The sequence below is a fragment of the Pristis pectinata genome, chromosome 28 (genome assembly GCF_009764475.1).
Source record: "Pristis pectinata isolate sPriPec2 chromosome 28, sPriPec2.1.pri, whole genome shotgun sequence".
NCBI lineage: Eukaryota > Metazoa > Chordata > Chondrichthyes > Rhinopristiformes > Pristidae > Pristis > Pristis pectinata.
In genome coordinates this window covers 21827413-21850653 of record NC_067432.1, presented here as the reverse complement: position 1 = coordinate 21850653, position 23241 = coordinate 21827413, and the positions used below count along the sequence as shown (strand labels likewise).

The window sequence follows — 23241 nt, the reverse complement described above, 5'->3', positions numbered from 1 at the left end:
ATCGTAGGTGTAAGAGCACTGCTGTTATCCTGCTTACCATAGGATATTTGTGCCCTGTAGCTCAGTTGGTGTACAAAGCTCCAGCAACACCTCAAATGCCTTTCCTGACCAGCAAGATGACGAAACATACAAGTCAGGTGAATGCCACATTAACCTAACCTTAAGCCTATTAAACAGGTCACAGTTATAGAGAACCATGGAACCACTGTGTTGTCCTGCCCAATCACCCACTCATATTACTTTATACACTATCCTACTCAAATTGGCTGCAAATTAAAATCATTATCTCACAGTGTTCAGTACTATTAACACTCTGGTTTACAGGCTTCAATTCCTGGGAGTTGATCTAAGATGCACCGTTATCAACACATTACTGATTCTTTAAAATCCTTATCAAGTGTGAGCATTAACTAATGGCTGGCGTGTCTCTGCCAAAGCTCTTTTGATGCCCAAGTTTCACATTGTACTAGACTTACTCAACACGATCAGCTCATGGAGAGTACTGCTGTGTATGTGTGAGTGACTCTTCCACTCCAGGTGTTTAAAGATTGGTCAGTGACGTGTGGAGTCACATGTTCAGTCTGAGTCAGGTATGGCCTCATTCCTGACATTGAGAAAAAGTAGGAAAGACCAAAGACCAATTATCCCCCCTGCTCAGCAATTCCTGGCAGTGAGCAGCATCCACCTGGCTGCTGAACTGAATGTACAAATGAGCCAGCTTCCCCCTTTATCTATCAGTCATTCCCCTTTGAGCAAGTGATAACCCACCACCACATCTTTTGGTTTGCCTGTGTGAGGTGTCAGATTGTACAAGGCACTCAGATGTGTCTGTAAGTGTCACAATTTCATATATGCTTGAAAAACCTACTGTGTATCTGGTGACATCTGAATTTTGCTTTGAATTCGATGCATGGGATCAGTAACCATCACAACCATTCATTTCTCATCTTCTGGGGAAGCTAACTTTGTCAAGTCTCTCCCCACCTTGATCCAGTTCTTGGTTCTGCCAGTACACTTCCATAATTTCAATGGCTAGATTCAAAGCCATAGGATAAAAGATTTGTAGAGCATTTCCCAAAGGTTATTCTGTACTTTGCATCCCAAAAAAAGCTGCAGTTAATCCAATGAAGTCCTTGATCGTAGAGTCCAGCTGATTCCATTCTCATTACTTGCTTAGCCTCTGGAGTGTGAGATATACCTGCCATGACAACCGAAGCAGCTGCTTTGAGGGCTACTGGTATCTGAGATTTTGTGGATAATTTTGAAATTCCAAAGAGATCCCCTTGCTTTCTCTTAGGGCCAAATCCTATTGGTTGGCAGAAAAAGGACACTTTTAACCTAAGCTTTAGCTCCTGGTTTATTTCTATGATCTAAGAGTGCATCATGTCAGTTGTAGATTTAGTACTTTAATTCTTGAATTTGGTTTTCAATCTAAACATTGAATTGAAATTAAAATCTCTGCTGTAATTTATACTTTCCACACCTAAATTTCTGCTCCATTGAAAATAAATGGATTTCACACTTTCCAGTTAATATTCACACATACAAAATATTCCATTGTATCACATTATTTTTTATTTTTTTGAAAGCCTGTCAATTTCAATATCTATTTTTTTAATTTTAAACAGGTAGTAAAACCAAAACATTTCTTATAATCAAATTGTCAAACTTAGAAAACTGAAACCAATATTATGATGAAAGATTAACAGTTGTGTTAGTTGCTTATATAGTTTGTATTAAAATGATATTTTGATGTTCTGTAGTTATGAGTTGTTGAAAATAAGCAAATCTAAACTTATTAATTTTGAAGGAGAATGTATTCCACAAACAAGGAACACAATGAACCCATTAAAAACTTATTAGCTCATTGTTTAAAGTGCCTGTGTGTGGCATACAATAAACTGTTTAAAAGCCTCAGAGATTGAGTAGTTAATGTGTACTGGAGTACTGCAGTCCAGAGCAGCAAGCTCTCACCAATGCTAAACCTACAGCAGAAAATGAATCAATTACAGCAAGATCCATGTTAAACAAATATAGCATCTAAATTAATCAAAGCAGAGTGAGAGAGTTAATTCCTATCTGGTCATTTTAATTTCCGCTATGAGAAAATAACTATTTTTACCTGACAACTAATTGAAAACACATCAATGTGCTTTGATAAGTAACACAAGAACTCGCAAAGTGGATAACAGGTATTTCTGAATAAAAGGTACAAAGAAGTATCGGTTTACCACCAGTTCTAATATTCATCTTTGCCTCATTTGTCCTTATCTGATAATGACAAATAGTCTGCAATCAAGCAGAGTAACAGAATGCTTAAGAACAAGCAGGGTTAATTGAAAAGTCATTCTTTAACTGTTCAGTCCACCTTATTAACCCATTTTTGCACTATTATTTTCTGTAATTTAGAAGTTTGGTCCCTCTTTCAAGGCAATTCCTTATAAAGTTAGACTATAGTTTCTTTAGAAACAATAATATTTGAATTTTGAGTTATGAGATTTAGCTGGTTGCTGAGAAACACTTGTGATCTCGGAATAAGCAGTTTAACCTTTTGGTTGGTCCTTCTCCATTCTTTCAGCAGGGACATGTGGTATCGGAAAGAAGCCTGAAGGAAGAAAATGATCATTAGATTGTAGATTGGTTTTGCATGTTATCAGTTGACTAGACTTCTGTAAACGTAAGTTACATTCTGTTAACTTCCACTTAGCAATTTGATATTTGAAAATCCTTTGTAACCCTTGCTGATGCTTTCCTCAAATCACAGTCTCACCTCATTTTTTATCCTGTATCTATGAGAGGTGGTGAAAGATAATGAAACTGGCAAAGAAAGGATATAAGAATATAACTGCAGTTTTTATAACGGGAACCCAAAATCTCTGATTGCCATTTATACTTCCTTATGACAAAGAAAGCGGCCATTCAGCCCATCAAGTCTATGGCGGCTCTCAGGGCAATCCCATCAGTCCTATTCTCTACGTACTTTCCACTCACATGACCATCCAGTCCCCTCATTCTCCTGCCTCTCGGGGTAATTTACAATGGCCAATTAACCTACCAACCCACGCCTCTGGAGGGCCTGAGTGAAACCCACATGGTCACAGGGAGGACCTGCAAACTCCACAAACCCAAGATTGGGATCAAACCCAGGTTGCTGGTTCTGTAAAGCAGCAGCACCACCTGCTGAGCCCCTGTTCTGCACATATTACACAAATACTACAAAATGAAACGCATTTAGATGTTGTATACTTACAGTCGTCCAGAGGAGGTAAATGGTAATTAGGACGGCTGAAAGGATAAGAAGTCCAACTGCTTCTATGCTGCTACTGAAGTAAAAATGGTCAATAGTTCCTTGGACACACAGCCAACCTGACAAAGTAGCCAATGGCGTAATGAAAAGAAAACAGATAATGTCTCCACATAACATCCTCCTCTTATGTTGTAGTGTAGGATCCTTCAGCCACTGGAAGACACACATAAACATGGGTTAAAACATTTCAATAACATTGCCACACCTTTTAGGTGACCAATATGTGTACGATGCTTCGTGGAAGATGCTGTGTGGATTGCTCCATGCAGTTTTTAGGTCAGCAACAAACACAGTGGCACAGCTGGGGAAGCACTGTGGTGCGGCCAGTCGAGCAGTTGCTTCAATTCTGACCTCCAGCGTGGAGTTTGTACGTCCTCCACTATGTGGTCACAGGGACGACCAGGGTGGTCACAGGGACCTCCACCGTGTAGTTTGTATGTCCTCCCAGTGACCCCTGGATCTCCTCACATCCCAAAGACACACGGGTTGGTAAGTTAACTGGCCATTGTTAGTTTCCCCTGGTGCATCCAGTGATCTGGGGGGAGCTGGAAGGCAATGTGGGGAGAAGAAAATGCAATTAATATAATTAGGTGCTTGATGGTCAGCGGACACTTGGTGGGCCAAAGGGCTTATTGCCATGCTGTATGTCTTGATGAGCAAACTTACAGGAAATCTACTGGTATATATCTCATGCTACTGTCCACATTAAGGCAAACAATACATGAGAATAGGGGATCATTCAGAAAGTGAATAATTATAACATGTCGCATTGTAACATCTGCTGTTACAAATTGCCGTGTGCTCCTCTAAGGCTACAAAGCATATGTGATAAAAAGGCCATTGGAGGACTGGATCCAGAAAAGTTACATCCATACTTACCACACAGTTCAGCAGCCAGTGCGGGAGGCTCATCACTAGCAGCAAATTCTGGCTCATTATGACTTACTGTTGAAATGGAGATGAGTCATTCAGATGCTACCTGACCTGCTGAGTATTTCCAGCATTTTGTGTGTTAGAAAATCAGCATCTGCAGTATTTTGCTTTTGCTGCATTATTTCAAGTTCAGCTTGTGAAATGCAGTGAATGGACGCTACACATAATTGTAATACTCTCACAATTTAGTCTGCTTTATTCTTCTTTAGGAGTCAATGTTGCAGTGTAAATTACCTCTGAAAGTGGTCTTGACATTCGTTCAAGAGCAAATTCGAAGTGGCACAGTTCACAGTGGCTAGAGCAGGATGCTGCCAGCCACTGCTCCAAACAGCTGCGATGAACAGTCCCCAAAGTCCCTGAACATTCACATGGGGACAGCAGGTTTTCCTTATCACTAGGTTCATGGCAAATTCTGCAGATTGGAATATCACTGCAGAGAATGAAAAAAGAAACAGGCCTGACAATTATTTTCCTTAATTAAGATTGATGGCTTAGATTTTACAATGCATCTGCCTAGATCACTGAATATCTTGCTCTTTATACTCTTAATACTCTTGATAAAGTCGGTTCGGTGATTTGAAAGCCAACTTCACAACCCATTTTCCCATCCCCTGAATCAAAGGCAAAGAAAATAAATACATATGTGAAACAAGCTGTCCACAAGGGCTGATGTTACATTTCAATACAAATAGCTTGTTAGGCCACAGTTGGAGTATTGAGGGCTTATTTTAAAACACACAGCAACTAGTCTAAAATGTGTTGCCTGAAAGCAAGGTGGAAACAGATTTAAAGGGGAAATTTTGGAAATATAATTGAAGGGGGGCAAGTTGTGCAATAGGAGGGTGCCGACCCAATGGCCAAAATGGTTTTAAATATTTCTTTCACTTTCCTGAAAGGGTATGGATTACCTGGAGCAATATGGGATCTTTAGATCAAATACCTGATTAGAAGACTCACTGGGTTTTCAAACTGAAAGTTATATCGGGATATCAGGGCTGCACAGTAGCGTAGCGGTTGGCGCGACGCTATTACAGCGCCAGCGATCGGGGTTCGATTCCTGTCACTGTCTGTAAGGAGTTCGTAAGTTCTCCCTGTGTCTGCGTGGGTTTCCTCTAGGTGCTCCGGTTTCCTCCCACATTCCAAAGACGTACGGGTAGGTCAATTTGGGTTTAAAAAATGGGCGGCACGGACTCGTTGGGCCAGGAGTGCCTGTTACCACGCTGTAAGTAAAAAATTTTTTTTAAAAATTTTAAAAAAAACTTCAGATGACCTGAATGAATTTAGTTAAAACTGCCCTTCAGAAGGATCCAAGCAAAGATCTTGGTAAATCCATTGAAGTATTAATTCATGGAGAGCTCTGGACTTGTGGGGAGGCATGGTTAATGCTGTCAGATAGAACTGATAAGAGGCTCTGTTCTATCACAATTTACCTATGGCCTCCATTTTTTTACCAAACCATATAACTAGTGTGAGGCAACAACCCACATGTTTCCATAGACACAGTGCACATCTGAATATTTTTCTCCACACATTTGTTTCACAATAATGCTCCCACCATCCAGTGAAATAAGTGAGCAGAAGTATATTTGATGTATCGTTTTATCGTTCCTGACTTAACAAAGCTGGTCTGATAACAGCTTGTCAAGTTGTCCTGAAGTATTTCCAGGTGCATCCAACTGAATGAAGGTGGTGACAGCAAGGAGCACAGGAAGCTAAGGGTCCCCAGTGACATCACTTCAGAGAGGAAAAGATAAAAGGGGAAGCTCTTTGTACTCTGTAATATATTAAGACTTGTCTTGATATCTCAAGGACAAAAATATGCTTGCATTGCCATGCCTTTCATGTGATAGGAAATAACCATGATGTGAAATACCATCAAATCTCCTTTTGAGGGCAGTGGCACACTGGTCATCTCATGAGCACTGGCAGCCCTGGGTTCACCTGTTACCTTAGAGAGTAGCCATGGGATGTCTTCCCTGAGCTCTTTCCTGTCTTTACTCAGCACGTGTGCAACCTACAGTAAGATCACTGGATATCAATCAGGATCGGATGTCCTTTTTGTTCCTTCACTGCTAATTAGCTCTTCCATAACCTGGCACCGACAGGATCCACTTATGTTGCCCTCAGAAGGAAGTAATTAGAGGGAAAAGTTATTAACAACAAAAACCCTGGATATAAATAGCTGATTCAGCCTGTGTTCCAACACAGCACAAGTCAGGGTGAGATTTATAGCCACCTTATGAATGTTGCTGTAGCTACTTCCACAGCAAACCTAACACCATCCTTGATCTGGATTTTATCTTCTTCTTGGCTGGTATGGGCAAATGATCACAACATCCAAGGATGATGAGGTCCAAGATATAATATCCCAGTCTCATTTTAATGTTGTCAATGAGCAGCCCTGCTAATCACCTTGCCTGCTGGAAAACTTATCCACTACGCACATGCAAGTTCCAAGACCTACTTAGAGCAAAGTCTCATGTCCTTACTGTATAAGACCTCTCGATGACGCCAATGTGTCAAAGGTTTGCTCCACACCCTGAACTGCCAGCAATATTTCAAAACCATATCTGTATATTCTATTGGAGGAAGTGAGATAATTGAGCAGGGTCCACAAGGATGTCTATGAGGCCAGAATGAAGCAGAGCGGGTGGAGGTGTCAAAGTCAATCAATGCCACCAGCGTTATCTCTGAGCTATGGGTTCAAACCACAAAGAAGGTCAATCACCACAGCAGTGGGCGATGGTATGGATTTCACTTCTTTTGAGTCAACTCAGAGCACTTCTTTCATTCTCACCCTCCACTACTCTCACAAACTGCCTCCCCTCCATCACTTTCTTCCGTGTACAACCACTATGGCACACCTCTCGTTCTCCTGCCAAACACACTTGTGTCTTCCTTTCCTCACTTCATACTACACAGCTATCATTTGGCTTATTAGTCCCTCACTCCTGCCCCCCACTTTCTACAGACAAATCAATGCAAAATCACAAGCAGAGGAACAAGACATCATTACCTTTGTTTGGGTGAAGCAGGGAACCCTATAAACTACTGGGCCCTTGTGCAAGGTGAAACTGGGGGCCTACCTCAGGAGAATGGGGGTTGGAGTACTGTAGTTGCAAACTTTTTTTGTTGCTATTTAGTAGAAAAGATATTCCAAGAACTGATGCTGCTGCAAGTTGCATTCATCTCCCGAATACATCCCTGAGCACAGGTTTTTACTGTGTGTGGCTCCAGATACAAACCTGGAGGCAGAAGGAGTAAGGGAAGGGCCACCTGCAAGACTGAATGAGGGCTGAGGTTGGCTGAAGGTCTCTTTGCAGCAAGTGGCACAACTGTTGTCTGGAGTCCATATCCCTTGATCATCCCCAGATGATCTGTGTTGTTGTACAAATGCAAGTTTAGTGATAATATGGCCGGCACAAGCAGTCTTACTGCTAATGATCTCCCTGCCGTGCCTCCTTTGATCTAATCTGCCTCATCATCCTCTGTGAAATCATGTGTTTCGGGTACTCTAATTGCGATCTTAACACAGGGAGGGTGGGGAGAATGGGAAATGACAGTCCTGGTAGTCTGTTCCTTCTAGTTTTGAATATCCAACTTGGATGGACAATAACTTTGCAGGAAAATGGGATTGAATTCCAATTCACTCAATTGGATGCTCTTCCGATATAATAGCAGAGGCCTAACCAATTTTATACAAGAGCAAACAATAGTAATGGGAAATCAGCTTTGCCTTGTATGCAGAACAGGTGGGAAACTCACGAGTTTAGCAATTCTCTGATTGCTAATCACCCAGATATCATCTGTGAGATCATGAGTGGAACTTTATATCACATAATCATCTCAAGTTTTTTTTCTACATGCTGAGAGTACTTAATAACTACAGAAACTAACCTAGAAGTGCTGCTAGTTCTGACCACTGATGATGGGAGATGTCCATCACTGCCTGAAACCTCCATTACATATTGTGGCTTCTGTGCATTCTCTGACAACAGATCGACAGAACTGGCAACTGGTGGGTTGTTACATGCATTGTTCAAGTGACTTTCTGATGCCTGCAAGATATCAGTCTTCATGGCAACCATGTCAAAATCATTTTGTCCAATTTATTACGTTCCCTTGTATTCCAAATGTAGGAAGTGTGAAGTCATTAATATAGTATCCACCTTAAGGGGGAAGAAACAGAAATGACTTGTTTTGCTATTCTAAATGTATAATTCAAACCATGTCACATAAAACTACATTTTCAACTTTGTTTTAGCACAATTGGTACAACAAAGAATGACATTTATAACAATATGCATTTCTTCAGCATTTTTAATGTTGTAAAAAGATTCTACTGATCTCAAAAGAATAAAAGTCATCACTAACCAAAAAAAAAGGCAGACAGTAAGGCAAGGGAAATATAGCTTGGTCAAAGAATCAATTTGAAGGAAGTTTAAAAGGTAGAAGAATAGAGAGGTTTAAACAGGGAATTCCAGAGCTTGGGGTGTCAACAGCTGCCATTTCCACCATAGAATTTTTTAAAGTTATATTCAAGTTAGGAGTATGGTTAGCAAGGTTAGCATTTATCACCCATTTCTAATTGTTCTGGAGAAGGCAATGGTGAATCACATTCTTAAACCACCGCTCCATCTTTGGTGAAGGTGCTCCTGCAATGCCGTCAGGTAGGGAGTTCCAGGATTTAGACCTAGTAACGATGAAACTCTGGTGATATATTGCCAGAGCATTCAAGTCTCAGCCTTGGAGAGAAACCCACAGGTAGTGGTGTTGCCCAGTGCCCTGCTGCCCTCTGTCTTCTTGGTGGTAGAGGCTGCAGGTTTGGAAGGTGCCGTCAGAGTAGCCTGGGTCTGTAACTGCAGTGCATTGTGTAGATGGTACACACTGCAGCCACTGTGCACTGGTGGTTAAGGCTGTGAATGTTTAGGGAGGTGGATAGGGTGCCAATCAAGTGACTGGATAATGTTGAGCTTCTTGAGTGTTGTTGGTGCTGCACTCATTCAGGCAAGTGGAGAGTATTCCACCACGCTCCTGACTAGATGGTGGAACTGAGACCAAGGAGCTGAGAAATTGAGGATGAACAAGAATTGCTGTATAGCAATATTGGAGGATTACAGGTAAGGAATACGTTACTGAAATAGGGAAGAATGAGGCCACTAGGATGGGAATATTAAAAACAAAAGTTGAAGGGACAGGAGCAAATGTATGTCAGGGAGCATAGAGTGATGGGTGGAGTGGAAATTTAGGATATGTACAATCTTATGTGGGGCCAGTGACAGAGGCTGCCGAGGTTGCCTACTGGATTGGTAAAGACTGGAAGTAACAAAAGCGCACAATAGGGTTTCAGCAGCAGATGGGCTGAGGCAGTGCCATTTCAGAGATGGAAGTCAACGGTTCTGGTAATGAAGATATCATGTTGAAAATTCAGCTCAAGGAAAAGGTTACAAACTGTGAGCAGGAACGGTTTGGAAGTGATGGCCAGTGAGCAAAATTTGTTGTGGCGGTTAAAGATAATAGGTTTGGTATTGCCACTCTGTTACTAGAGGATACTGCAGCTTGTATTAGATGATACAAGCTGCCTGGCCTCACAGAGATAATAAAGTATTTTGTCGTGTGCCGGTGATAGAGAATTAAGTGTGTATGTGGAGTGTGATTGCTTTTTTTCCCCCAAGGTTTTCAATATTACTGAAGATCTGCATGTAGACAAAATATGGGAAAGGTCAAGGATAAGTGACTGGGAGACTCCTAAAGTAGCTCAAAGGGGCAGGAACAGAAGCCCTTACAGGAGATGTTCTGGTTTCAAAAAACCAGATGAATCCATCCCCAGGTAACAGCACAATGGGGAAGAGGCAATGAAGGAGGATAACCTCATCAAAGCATACAACCAGCAGAAGAAAGACGAGGAGAGTCAAGGTGGTCATAATCACACAAGATTTCATTCGTGACCTCGATGATGGTCATTACATTGCTGTGGCAGGAATGGAAATCTGATCAGAGAAATTGAAATACAGAGTTACTGGATAGTTTGGCACAGATGTGGAAGTTGACATGGATTTTGAGGTAAGGAAGGCTGAATGTGCAACAATAGTTTACAACAGAGTTCAAGGAAGGATTCAATGAGATTGATGACAGGAGATTTGAAAGGGAAGAGAAGAAACCATCTACAATATCTGTCGACATGAGATAAGTAATATTTCTGATGAGGTAAGTAATTTTTAACAGGCCAGATCTTTAACAGAGATGAGCATAATGGAGTGCTTGCTTCAGTTTGATAGCAGGAATGACTAGCAATAATTCCTGAGAATTCATTTACCTAAAATGAAAACACCTAAAACATTCCAAGAATAATTTTCCAAGCCATTGAGGGAGATGTGTTATTTGTTTGTCATTGAGATATTTAGCATCCCTTCAATTGATAAGAAACTAAATAAAAGGTCTCTACTCTTGACCTGTATGGACCAGAGAGGCATGTCATTGAATACACAACAGGTGGCTAACATGCCTTCTCCTTTTCATGGTGAAGTGATTTCCCATGAGGATTCTGCACTTGTAAAGGGTTTGAGCTCACCTGCAGAATTCCTGTCAAGACTTACACATGAGAAATGGGAATTTGGACAAGGTAGCTGAGGATGGAGGCCCAGTTGGCTAGAAGCCGAGATGGAAGAGGAGACAATTTGACATAAAATTATGAAAGGTACACAGTTTAACAGAATGATTATTCATTTCTTGGCTTACTTAATGGTCCGCTCAGCTGGTCATCATTAACTTGTTTGAAGGCAAGGCCAACATTACTCGGGAATAATCCAATCCTTCAGACTGAAGGACATGCTAAATTAACTCGAATATATTGCTTTGAATTAAATGGAACAAGAACTTTACTGCAATGCGTTCAAGAAATATTTTCCAGCAGTTGGTCACAGTTGCATATATATAATGATATCATGACCTTATGATATCACACCCAAATATCCTAGAGACTATAAATGATTGATTGTTAGTCACTGTATTTTGCAGATATGGAAGAAAGCTTATTCAAATAATTATCCATTTAACACTGTCTACAATAAAACGTAATTTTTTTCTTAACCATTTGTAAAAGTGAAGTGAAATCATGGTCTGAACACTAAAGTAGTATTGAAATTGGAAATGTAACTCCATAGTATTTCCTTTATCTTCTCGCTTTTCAATTAAGTTTCATGTTGTAATCACACTCTGGGTGAATTGTTCTATATTCTTTATTGGATTTATTTGTGATTATGTTATATTCATGATCATCTAAATGCAATAAATCACATAATCCTGAATGAGATGAACAGTCATTCATATTAAGCTGAATGGGTTTAATTTTGAGTTCTGGAAATATCCCAGTTATTAGGAAGTAATATTTTATTACTGAGCACTATTTCCTATACATTTCCATTTGCTATTATAACACTTCTGAACCAGAGCTTTTTCCTGTGGCAGCAAAGATAACTGCTTTAATTGTAATTTCTTTTAATTATTTACATTTTTTTAAAGTTAACTTTTTAATTTCTATCTGAATGATACATTTTAGGCACTTGTAGGGTATTTGCTATATTACTTGTTTTGCAGCTATGTGTTGAAATGGACCACTGCTTTGTTGACATATATTAATAACTTAACCATGGGTTGATAGCTACAGCTGACACAAAGCTTGGAAGTGTGGTAGATAGTGAGAAGAATACTAAAGGACAGTAGGAAGGCATAGATAAGTTTATGGAATGGGATGACACGTGGAAGAAATTTAATGTAGAGGCACAAAGTGATTCCCCTTGGCAGTAAATGTATGGAGAGACAACATAGGTTAAATGGCCCAGTTCTAAAGAGCGTACAAGAGCAGGGGGACCTGGCTGTATATGCATATTAATTCTTTAGTGTCAGCATATGTTGAGGGAGTGTTTGGTATTGCATACGAAATCTTGGGATGGAACACAAAAAAATAGAGAAGCTATGTTGAATTTAGAAAACACAGATCAGATTACAATTGGAATACTGTGTCCAATTCTGGCCTCTGCACGTTAAGAAGGATGTGAAGCTTCTGGAGAGATTGCAGAAAACATTGATCAGCATGGTTCCACAGATGAAGGTTTTTTTTTCTCCTTGGAGCAAAGGTTGAGAACACGTTTTGTACAAAGTTGTAACTGAATTAGAAAAGGTAGATAGATGGGAGCTGTTCCTATTAGAAGATAGTTCATGAACTGGGGGCACAGGTTTGATATTTTGGGCAAAAGCACAAGGGGGAAGTAAGGAAATATTTTTCTTACTCAGAGAGTAGTTACGGTCTGGAACTCACTGTCTGTAGGGGTGGTGGAAACAGAATCAATAAGAGCCTTCTAAAGGGAATTGGACAGGAGCTTCAGAGCAAATAAATTACAAAATTACAGTGCAAGAGCAGGGAAAAAAACTGAAGGGATTGGTCTACTAGGAACCAGCACAGAATCAATGAACTGAATGGCCTCCTTATCACAGGTGCCAATGACCTGCAGGCAGTAACTGCAGCTAACACCTTTGTTGTTGCCATTACATTTCTGCCACAGGGAAAAGCTTTTGTTCATAAGTTTTATAATTGTAAATTGAAAGTTTTCAGGAACCTCCCAATAACAGATATTTCAGGAGCTCAAAAACATCCTAATGTGCCATTTATGATTCTACCACAAATCTAGTCAAATTTACCAACCAGTGACAATTGATCTCATTTAACAAAAGAACGGAGGATTTGTATGACTTCAGGAGATTTAGAACACTTTGCAGTCAATGAAATATTCAATTTTTGAAACACAGTCACTGTTACAAAGGAGGATATGCAGCAGCCAAGTTGCGTAGAGCCGGGCCCCATGGACAGCAACCAGGTAACGATCAAATTATTTTTGTTTAAGTGAAGTTTAGTTTCAATGTTGATATGTGATATAATTTGTAAAGTCTAATACTTAACCTTCAATTTCTACAGCAAAGCCATGATTCTTACTTTTTTCATATCACAAGTGCAAATGCCACAAACTTAGTGATGCACTCTGTAGATATTTGCCTTCTGTCCTCTGCTGTTGGACTCCCCATGGAATTAGGGGGCAGAGCAGAAGCTTGCTGGGAATCCCCAACACCTTCTAATATCTGGTGCCAATATCTGTGGACCCACTCATTATAGTGGGGGTTGTACAGCTACAGAGAAGGGGAAATAAAGTAACTTTTTAAACTATTTTTGTCTTTTTAATTTTTTAAAATTATTTAAGTGTTTTTAGATATTTAGCATTTATATCTTTTATTTCATTTTTAGTTGTTTTTATGAATTCAGAGACTTACTTACTTTGGCAGTCATTAATTCAAGAGGTGGGGATTTGCCAAATCATCAAAGTTATTTGTGGCCTGGGCTTCTTCTGATCTGACATGCCACAAGACCATGCAATTCAAGGTCCTAGTCACTTAGCTCCTGGGCCACCCAGGCAAGCAAGATCAGCTAAGTTACGTGCAGGGAGTGGAGAAAACACGGCTAATATGAGCATCACATTTAGTCTTGGTGAATGTGAACTGCATGGGAGACCAGATAACTGGATGCTGGATAGTATGACATTCCACAGAATCTTGTTGATTGATACCTTTGTCACCCATGTTCAGGAATAGAAAGTAAAGGAATATTAATGGAAGGGATTTCTGGGTTTCAAAACAACCATCAACTGTCTGGACCCAGTTTAAGTGGCACCACAATAAAGATAGATAGATAAGAAGACTTGGCCATTCTAGGATGCATTACATTAACTTTGAAACTAGTCAAGGCCTAAGGATATGTAGCATTATCTGAGATATGAGCAAGCAGACAGCTCTCTTAAGATCACTCGCCAAATGACAGATGTTCCAACTTTAGCTGCACATGCAGATACTATTATTCCTTCATTGGTTCAATGTTCATAATGCACAACTTTCATTTCAGTTGCAGGAAGACCAGAGGAGTACAGGGCTCCATGAATTTGCAAGAAAGTTACATTTCGTTTCACAACTTTTTCAACCCTCCAGTGTAATTTCTGGTCAGTGCGGGTGAAATACATGTCCAGGTATGAAGCCAGCTCCTGATTGCTATTGTAAAATGTTCAATGGAAGGAGGAGGAGTGCTGGGATTTACTCAGCCCACATCATGAGTCTTACTTCTCCAGTAGATCCCTCACCCAGACCCTGCCTGACTGAGGTGCTTGGCACTTGTTAGTCAGGAAATACACTGGAGGAAAACACAACTCCATGAGTTATTGGGGAACCTGAAAAGGACTAATGGGAGCATAGGAGGGGATGAGGGGGAAAATAAAAGTTATACCTGGGGTCACAAGATGGTACTTTTGTAAGGTGTAGGCAAGTTAAGCCTTATCCAATAATTACCACTGTATGGACAATCTGGGTCATTCACATATTGCTTTCGAGGAATTTTGCTGTACACATTGGCCACTACATTTCCTCCATTGCGGCAGTTACTACACTGTAAAAGATACTTCATTGACCCTTGAGCATTGTGACACCTGCTGTTGTAAAATACAACATATCAATCCAAGTCTTTCTTTCCCTTCAGATCATTTCACTGTGTCAGTCAAGACAGAGATCAAAATTCTGTTCCTGACTGGTTCTCCAGGTGTCCTAGATTGGTTCAGTTTCCAACATTTGAAAGAATTCTAACATCTTAAAGAATTACACCATTGTTAATGTTTCAGGTCAATGACTTTCTGAAATTGTTCGAATGGAAGGTCATTGACCTGAAATGTTAATTCTTTTTCCTTCTCTGCAGATGTTGTCTGGCTTGCTGAGTATTAACCAGTGTTAACTGTTTTTATTTCAAATTTCCAGCTTCTGCAGCTTCTTGCTTTTCAAAAATTGGTCCTGAGACACCAGCAAGGGTGAACGAGTCTAGTGGTAGCTGATATTCAAATAAAAATGGGAAATGCTGAAAACACTCAGCAGGTCAAACAGTATAAACTGAGTTGACATTTCAGGTCAAAAACCCCTTTGAGTTCTGATGAAGGGACTCCGACCTGAAACATTCACCACGTTTCTCTTTCCACGGATCCTGCCTGACCTGTTGCGTGTTTCCAACATTTTCTGTTTTTATTTTAGATTTCCAGCTGTTGCAGTTTATTTTTAGTTTTCATAGCTGATGTTGACCTTGAGGCAAACCAGATTTCTAAGTCTTTATGTAAGGTGCAATAACATAGCAAGTATATACCATGCACTATGTCTACCTATCTAAGAAAAAATCTCAATGATGTATAAAGCAATTCCTTGATTTATTAGATCAAGGTAATTCAAAACACTTACTTTTGCCGGAAGTTATTTCTTTTCAATAAATGCTGATAGTTTACAGAGAAAAATGTAGCAGTTGCTCGTTATTTTATATGATACATAACCTGGGAGGATTAAAAATAATTACATTAGTATACATGTTAAAATATACAGTGATAGTGTGTAATTATTTTGCATCCCTGTATCTATTTATCTGATAATGGGCACAATCCATAAGTTGTCAGTTCAAATCTCTTCAGTACAGTGCCAGAGAAACAACTAAAAAAGCTGTTGAATTGTTCTGAAAACCCAAATGGTTAATTATATTGCTTCAGGGAAAGAAAGTTACGGTTATTACCTGTTCTTGATATGTGAGCCTCCAACCCCAGCGAACAGGATCAATTCTTAATGAGCTCTTAACTCATGAAAACAATTGCAAACAAGATAGCTGATCACCACCTTCTCAGGCAATTGGGGATCGAAAATAAGTTTGACTTAGGTAATGCCATCTACATTGTGGGGAAAAACTCTACATAAATTAGAAGCTGACAACTCGGTCCTCAGTCCACCATTCAGTAGGTTCATGACTGATCTTTTATTTTGGCTCCAGCTGGTAGGTAGTGTAGTGGTTAGTGTAACGCTATTACAGCACAAGCGACCCAGGTTCAATTCCGGCCGCTGTCTGTAAGGAGTTTGTACGTTCTCCCTGTGACTGCATGGGTTTGCTCAGGGTGCTCTGGTTTCCTCCCACATTCAAAAGATGTACCGGTTAGGAAGTTGTGGGCATGCTGCGTTGGCACCGGAAGCGTGGCTGCCCCCAGAACACTCCATGCAAAAGATGCATTTCACTGTGTATTTCCATGTACATGTGACTAATAAAGATATCTTATCTCTTCCTGCACTAACCCCATATCCCCGATTCCTTTCTTATCCAAAAATCTATCAATCTCAGTCCTGAATGTACTCAGAAATTGAGCCTCCACAGTTCTATTTAGTAGAGAGTTTTTCTGTTACCATTTATTTTTCATAAGAATTGGATTGCATCCTACACAATGATGCAATCAAATTTCTAGGCAAATGAGAGATGGAAATAAAGGAAAATGTGAAACCTCCCAAGCTGCTTCACAGATCTGCTCCTGAATAATCACACAAGGAAGTGCTAAAACAGGTAACTACAAGCTTGGTCAAAGAGGTTGCATTTTAAGGCATGAATTCAAGGCTGATAGAGAGATACAATGATGATGGTCTTTAAGAATAGAATCCCACAGTTTAGGGTCTTGGGAACTGAAGGCATACCTTCCAGTAGTGTATGGGGAATGCACAAGAGATCATAATTAGAAGTAGGTTAGAGATCTGGAGGCAATTAGAAAGAAGGATATGAACACACAGTCATCCCCAACATCTCCAATACACTGCTGGCCAGTGTCTGTGTCAGCCAAGCCCATGATCGCTGGCATTCTCTCCCCCAAGTAGGTGACACTGAGGGTGTGATAGAACCCCTGCCAGTCTGATGCTGCAACTGTGTGCAACTTTTTCCTCCAAGAGAAAGGGAAGAGCATTAATGAGTGTGTGGCAGGGTGTGGTATGCCTGCCATGGTTGGAAAGCTCGAAGTGTAGAAAGAAGTATAGTTGTTGGTGGATGGGAGCTGTTGTTGTTTCCACAGATCTTGACTTCACATGTGAGGTCATTAATTTTTTTTTCCAGCAATAGTCTCAGATCCTCACTGAGTATTTGTTTCCCCAACCACATCATCACACTTAAATTTTATTTTCCACTGACTGCACGTGTCCTTGAGTACATGGGACCTCTCTTTGGTTCTTCCACTGGATCCTCAAATCAAATGCAAGGTGCCCACTCCTGCACTGCTGCCCTACTTCTCAGAGTTCCTTGGGCTGAAACTAGCAGTCATTGGATTCAGTGCTCATTTCACTTCAAGAGATACAGTCATGTCATTAGACAGTGCCCACCACCTTTAAGGGGTGACCAGTAATTTCAGGGATCATTAGAGACTTAAGAACTACTTGTCTTTGGCATGAGTAATGGCTCAGACACAAATCATGCAGGGTCCCTGCGCAGCTGCATCTTAGCATTTATCTTCATATGCTAGTGAGTTTCTAAGTCTTGATGTGTCTTGATGTGGACATATCACCTCCTCATTGTCCTCTTGCTTACAAGATGCTCCTGCTCTGCAGGTTTTATCCCGTAAAACCATCTGATGGAAATAACAGAGTCATGGAGCTATACAGCATGGAAACTGGCCCTTCGGCCCAACTTGTCCTTGAGCTAGTTCCATTTGCCTGAGTTTGGCCCATATCCTTCTAAACCTTTCCCGTCCACGTACCTGTCCAAACGTCTTTTAAGTGTAAATGTAAATTGATTTATTATTGTCACATGTACTGAGGTACAGTGAAAAACTTTGTTTTGCGTGCCATCCATACAGATCATTTCATCACATCAGTACATGGAGGTAGTACAAGGGAAAACACTAATAGAATGCAGAATAAAATGTTACAGTCACAGAGAAAGTGCAGTGCAGGCAGACAATAAGGCCATAATGAGGTAGATTGTGAGGTGAAATGTTATAATTTTATCCACCTCTACCACTTCCTCTGGCAACTTGTTCCACATACCCAGCACCCTCTGTGTGTAAAAGTTGTCCCTCAAGTGCCCTTTAAATCCTTCCTCTCTCACCTTAAACTCACATCCTCTAGTTTTAGACTCCACTGTCCTGGGAAAGAGACTGTGACCATTCACCTTCCTTATACTGTTCCAAGCTTCAGTTAGTGTACTCAGGTAGTAGAGGCCGGGATTAATGATCCAGGACATGCAGTGTAATCTCTCCTCTGTTGTCATTCATCTCTCTCTGTTTACACCTCTTCCAGTCAGATCACCTATGGTTACCAGACCTTCACCATCCCCCCAGCACCAGCACCACCACCACCACCACTTCAGTCTCCCTTGGTCTCCGCCCTATCACAGACATTCCCTCTCCACCCCTCCCCCTTCCCTGCAACTTAAAACATCTTCAAGTTCTGATGTTCTCTGGTTATGGTAAAAGGTCACGGATCTGAAATATTAACTCTGTTTTTCTCTTTCCACAGATGCTACGTGACCTGCTGAATATTTATAACATTTTCTGTTTTGACTTGAGACTTCCAGCATCATAGGTTTTTTTTTACATTTCGATTACTGTTGTATTCACTGCCAATTCTCTTCCAAGAATGCTCACTTTGAAGAGGTTCTGTTCCTCTCCCAGAGGGGATTTCCAGCTGTCTCTTTTACCTTGTTTACCCTCAATGGCTTTGAGTTCTCTTTTGTTTTTAGTAAGATGTTTCCCAAAACTGGCTACATTTCTTTTCTTAGCAAATGTGTCCAACTCGAACTTTTCCCATGTGGATTCCCATTGAAATTTCGCCCTTCATGTTACAGATCCACCCACAGATGCAGGTAGGCACAATAGGTAGGCAGTGTTTCTCGAATCACTGTCCTCATTACTTTCTAAGATCTGTGCTAAATGCCAACCGTCAGCACATGCATAGTATTATGTTGGGAACTAACTTCCACCTCACGGATGCTGAACTTTAGCTTTCTGACAGCTCCTCAAGCCACTCTCTGGATCACAAATCCTGCTCCCCCCCGATGAATCGTCTCCCTGACAATCGTTGATGTCATCTGCTTGGGAAATCTTCCCTCCAGCCCCATCATTTCAGTCCTACTTGGGCTCATTTCCTCACCTCTTTTTCTGGCAATTGATGACTGCACTAGTGCTACTTCCTGCACTCAAACAACTCAAAGCATTAATAACCTTTGCTGCCAATTTCCACCCTGCTTTCACTTCCAACTGATCCATCCCTGCTCCTTCCCTTCCCTTCTTGACTCTTCTTTCTCCATCTCATGGGATAGGTTGGAAGAGAAACATGGATTCATTATGACAAAAGAGGGCCATAGGTCCCTTGAGTCTAGAGTAGATCAATCCCTTCCTTCTCATTCACATGCTCTTTCCCTAGCCCTTCAAATTTATTTTACCCATCCAATTCTCTTTTGAAGTCACTGATCGAATTATTTTCTGTAAAGGCAGTGAATTTCAGATCATTACTGGACTCTGAGAAAATCTAAATCTCCACACCCCATCATTCTCTGTATCTTATATTCATTATTGGTCCTTGAACCATTCACTTATTCCGATCTAACATAATCTTGTACATATTTATTAAATCTCCTCTCAACATTCTTTGCTTCAAGGAAAACAACCACAGCCTCTCCAGTCCATCCCTGGAGGTGAAATCCCTCATCCTTGTAACTATCTGACTCAACCTCTTCTGTGTCTGGTAAACATACTGTACCAATAAAAGTTGTTGTGTTCTACTTGATGCTGAGATTGATGGAATTTTGGATGATAGGGAAGTCAAGGGATATTGGGGGTTGTTGGGAAAGTGGACGGGCCATGACATTGAAAAGCAGAGCACAGAAAATTTCCGGTGTAGTTGAATAGGTTAGAAGGCTCAAAATAATATAGGGCCTTCAGAAATGAGTACATTGCTAACATAATATCTTAATTCAAATGAACGGCTGTGGAGTCACAATAGTTAGCAACCAATGTCCATTACAAGCCTACAGACCTCCACAGCCCCTCCTACCCTACTTCCTGTAAGGATCCCATTCTGTTCTCCCAGATCCTCTGACTCCATCACATCTGGAGATGACAATTTCCACAACAATACTTCTGAGATGTCTTTCCTTTGGTTTGCCTCCAGAACAGTTGGCAGGTCTCTCAACTGTGACTATTCCATCTGTCGCATTTCTGCTCTCGCTCTCTCTCCCCCCACCCAGAGCAAGGGTAGGCCTTGTCCTCACGTTCCACCACACTGCACTATAGTTTCATGAAGCCACCATCAGATCCACTATCCGCCTCTCCTTCCTTTCAGCATCCCAAAGGGATCACTCCCTTTTCAACTCTATTCACCCTCTGATGGCACTTTCCCAAGTAACCACAGGAGTTGCAATGTTTGCCCTTTTACCTCCTTCCTGCCCACTACTCAAGGACTCAAACAGTCCTTCTAGGTGAAGCAGCAATTCACTTGCACTTCTTCAGCAGGTTATAGAGCAAGGTTCAATAACAATGTTTAAAAAAAACATTTGGACAGGTCCATGGATAGGAAAGCTTTAGAGAGATATGGGGCCAACACAGGCAAAGAGGATTAGCAAAGAGCAGGTACGGTAGTGCAGTGGTTAGCGCAATGCTATTACAGTGCCAGCGACCCAGGTTCAATTCTGGCCGCTGTCTGTAATGGGTTTCTGCGTGGGTTTCCTCCGGCTACTCTGGTTTCCACCCACATTCCAAAGACGCATGGGTTAGGAAGTTGTCGGCATGCTATGTGGCGCCGGAAGCATGGCGACACTTGCGGACTGCCCCCCAGATCACTCTACGCAAAAGATGCATTTCACTGTGTGTTTTGATGGACGTGTGACTAATAAAGATATCTTATCCTGTTTGGCATGAACAAGTTATGCCAAAGGGCCTGTTTCCATTGCGGTATAACTCTATGAATCTAATATGACTCCTGCATTTGGTAAAGGCCTAATCATTACAACTGCCAGTGTAAACACACAGTGAGATTTGTGCTTGGTTCTTGTTAGATAGGTTAGGCTGACGGAGCAGGTGGACCTGTGGAAATCTTTTGTTCTCCTCAGTGAAGGGGGTTCCAATTATTTCACTTTTGTTGAGGCACAGTAGCCATGAGATCCAACCAAATGGCTGATATTTTAAAAAATAACTAGTTCAAAACCTACACTTACACTTGTAAATATACTACTTATAATTTTAAAGTGACACTGACCCTGATTAATGATCTATAAAGCACATGAAGGTTAAATAATTGATTACTTCTCAGGATCTCCCATTTCAGAAAGGATAAACTTCTCCATTAAATAGTCCAAACATCACAACAATGATCAAATAAGATAAGTCATGCACGAACAAACTTCCGAAACACCTTTTAAAATAATGCAAGACTTTCCCCCCACAACACAGCTCAATAATAGGAGCCGGTGGTAGCGAGAGATGCACTTGTCATTTCTAAATTTAAATGACCTATCTCCTTGGCCAGGGATAAAATCATCAATTGAAGGCAATGCACCTCTTAGACTGACAGACATTTCGCGTGTATGGAGAGTTTACGATTATAACTGTTGGCTTATTCGATGTTATTTGTAATGTCTGCATTCACAAATTAACGCCTTTCAAATATAAATCATCTTCAACCAACCTGCTGAAGTAGATTTACAATCACTCCGGTGTCGAGGTTTTTCATTTAGTAACAGGTTCCAGCGGCGATTTCAAATGATCCCCAGATTAATTTCTGAATGTACAATGGAACGGACATAAATAAACCTTTGTTTAATATTGTATTTCACGTTTGTCCCTGGCTTCAGGAACATTCTAGTTTCCTGCTACTTTACTATCAATGACTGCCAACCCCTGCACGATGTCAAAACTGGTTCCTACCTGACAGTCCCAACCAACTCTGTTAATAATTCAATGACGTACAGTAAGGCAAGATAACAGGCAAAACAAAAATCAATGGCACTGACGTACGTAGTCAGATCCAATTCTTAAAACAGGTTTTTAAACGCTCTCAGACAAACACCGATTGCAACACAATGTTTTGCAATTACGCAATATACCTAGCAATGAAGCTCACGCAGAGACAAAGGCCCGGGGCAGATAAAACTGGGTCAGGACAGCTGTCACCAATTGAACCCTCCCCTATTGACGTCTGATGGTAACAGTTCATTGGCCTTGCTTAGTCCTCACGTTGTCTCTGGGCGCCGGAGAGAAGTGAGCTGGAGGATTCACGTTGATGCTTTCCTGTTGTAAACCGGTGGTTTCAGAACCATAAACTTACAGTTAAAACTTTTCCTTGGGCGCTCAGTTGCATCTGTTCAGGCTGCCTTTACACCACAACCATCTGTCTGTCAGGTTGACGCCACATGCCGGCGTTCAGCGTTAGCGAGGAGTGGCGTGGTGGTATTACACCTTCAGAGTAGTAGAAACGCCCCCAAAGGATCTCCAGCCCGGGAACTGTTGCATTACATCAAAATTATTGGTGCTCACTGTCATTCCAGTGCGAAAGTAACGTGAGGGTGAGGCGTACAGGATTCAGAACTAGGAGGCAGTTCTCCCGAGAGCTGTGAGCCCAAGTCTGAGATAAGGGGCCGGCCACTGAGGGCTGAGGTGTGGAGGAATTTCATTATTCAGATTATAATTCTTCGAATTTTTTCTACCCAGCTTGTTTTGTTTTTGGCCGACATTTATTGCTCGGAATAGAGGTAGGTCATTCAGCAGGGCATATAAGAGCCGGGATTGGAGAGAAGTATATACCAGACCAGGGAAGTGCGGCAGCGTTCTGCCCCTCAAGGGCACTGGTGAACTAGACTGGCATTTATTTTCAACCATCCAGGACAGCCATTGTGAATATCAAATAGTTTATCAGTCTCTGTCGTGAATACACACAGTGACTGAGCCTCCACAGCCTGCTGGGCAGGGAATTCCAAAAATTCACCACCCTCTTGGTGAAGAGGTTTCTTCTAATATCTGTCCTTATTTTCAAACTGTGACCCCTGGATCTAGAAACATCAGGCTGGGGAAACATCAACTCTGCATCTACTCTGTCAAACCCCATGAATGTTACGTTTCAATGAGATCACCTCTTATTCGCCTAGACTC

The 23241-nt window shown here is 41.1% G+C and overlaps 1 protein-coding gene across 4 annotated transcripts; it reads right to left on the bottom strand.

Annotated features, from left to right (window-relative positions):
- Positions 1-1554: 1554 nt before the first annotated feature.
- On the bottom strand, positions 1555-22561 carry zgc:158785 (uncharacterized protein LOC791214 homolog). 4 transcript variants are annotated; one of them, XM_052040671.1, is made up of 7 exons: positions 22021-22214; positions 21782-21874; positions 15551-15639; positions 8138-8409; positions 4475-4670; positions 3251-3460; positions 1555-2605 (listed from the first exon to the last, which is right to left on the bottom strand). In XM_052040671.1, the coding sequence occupies exons 4-7, from the start codon at positions 8326-8328 to the stop codon at positions 2447-2449; spliced, it is 756 nt and encodes a 251-aa protein (XP_051896631.1). In that variant the 5' UTR covers positions 8329-8409; positions 15551-15639; positions 21782-21874; positions 22021-22214; the 3' UTR covers positions 1555-2446. The 4 variants fall into 4 exon arrangements, with proteins under 4 accessions (XP_051896631.1, XP_051896628.1, XP_051896629.1 ...); XM_052040668.1 differs by lacking the exon at positions 22021-22214 and adding an exon at positions 22421-22561 and having other exon boundaries at positions 1575-2605; XM_052040669.1 differs by having other exon boundaries at positions 1575-2605; positions 22200-22328.
- Positions 22562-23241: the final 680 nt, after the last annotated feature.

Excerpts from the sequence above, each read along its gene's own strand:
- zgc:158785 (XM_052040668.1), bottom strand. The coding sequence starts at position 8,328 with ATGGTTGCCATGAAGACTGATATCTTGCAGGCATCAGAAAGTCACTTG. Across the intron at positions 4,671-8,137 it reads AGAACTAGCAGCACTTCTAG|TGATATTCCAATCTGCAGAA; the intron begins GTTAGTTTCTGT and ends CATTCTCTGCAG. Across the intron at positions 2,606-3,250 it reads TTTACCTCCTCTGGACGACT|GCTTCTTTCCGATACCACAT; the intron begins GTAAGTATACAA and ends TTCTTCCTTCAG.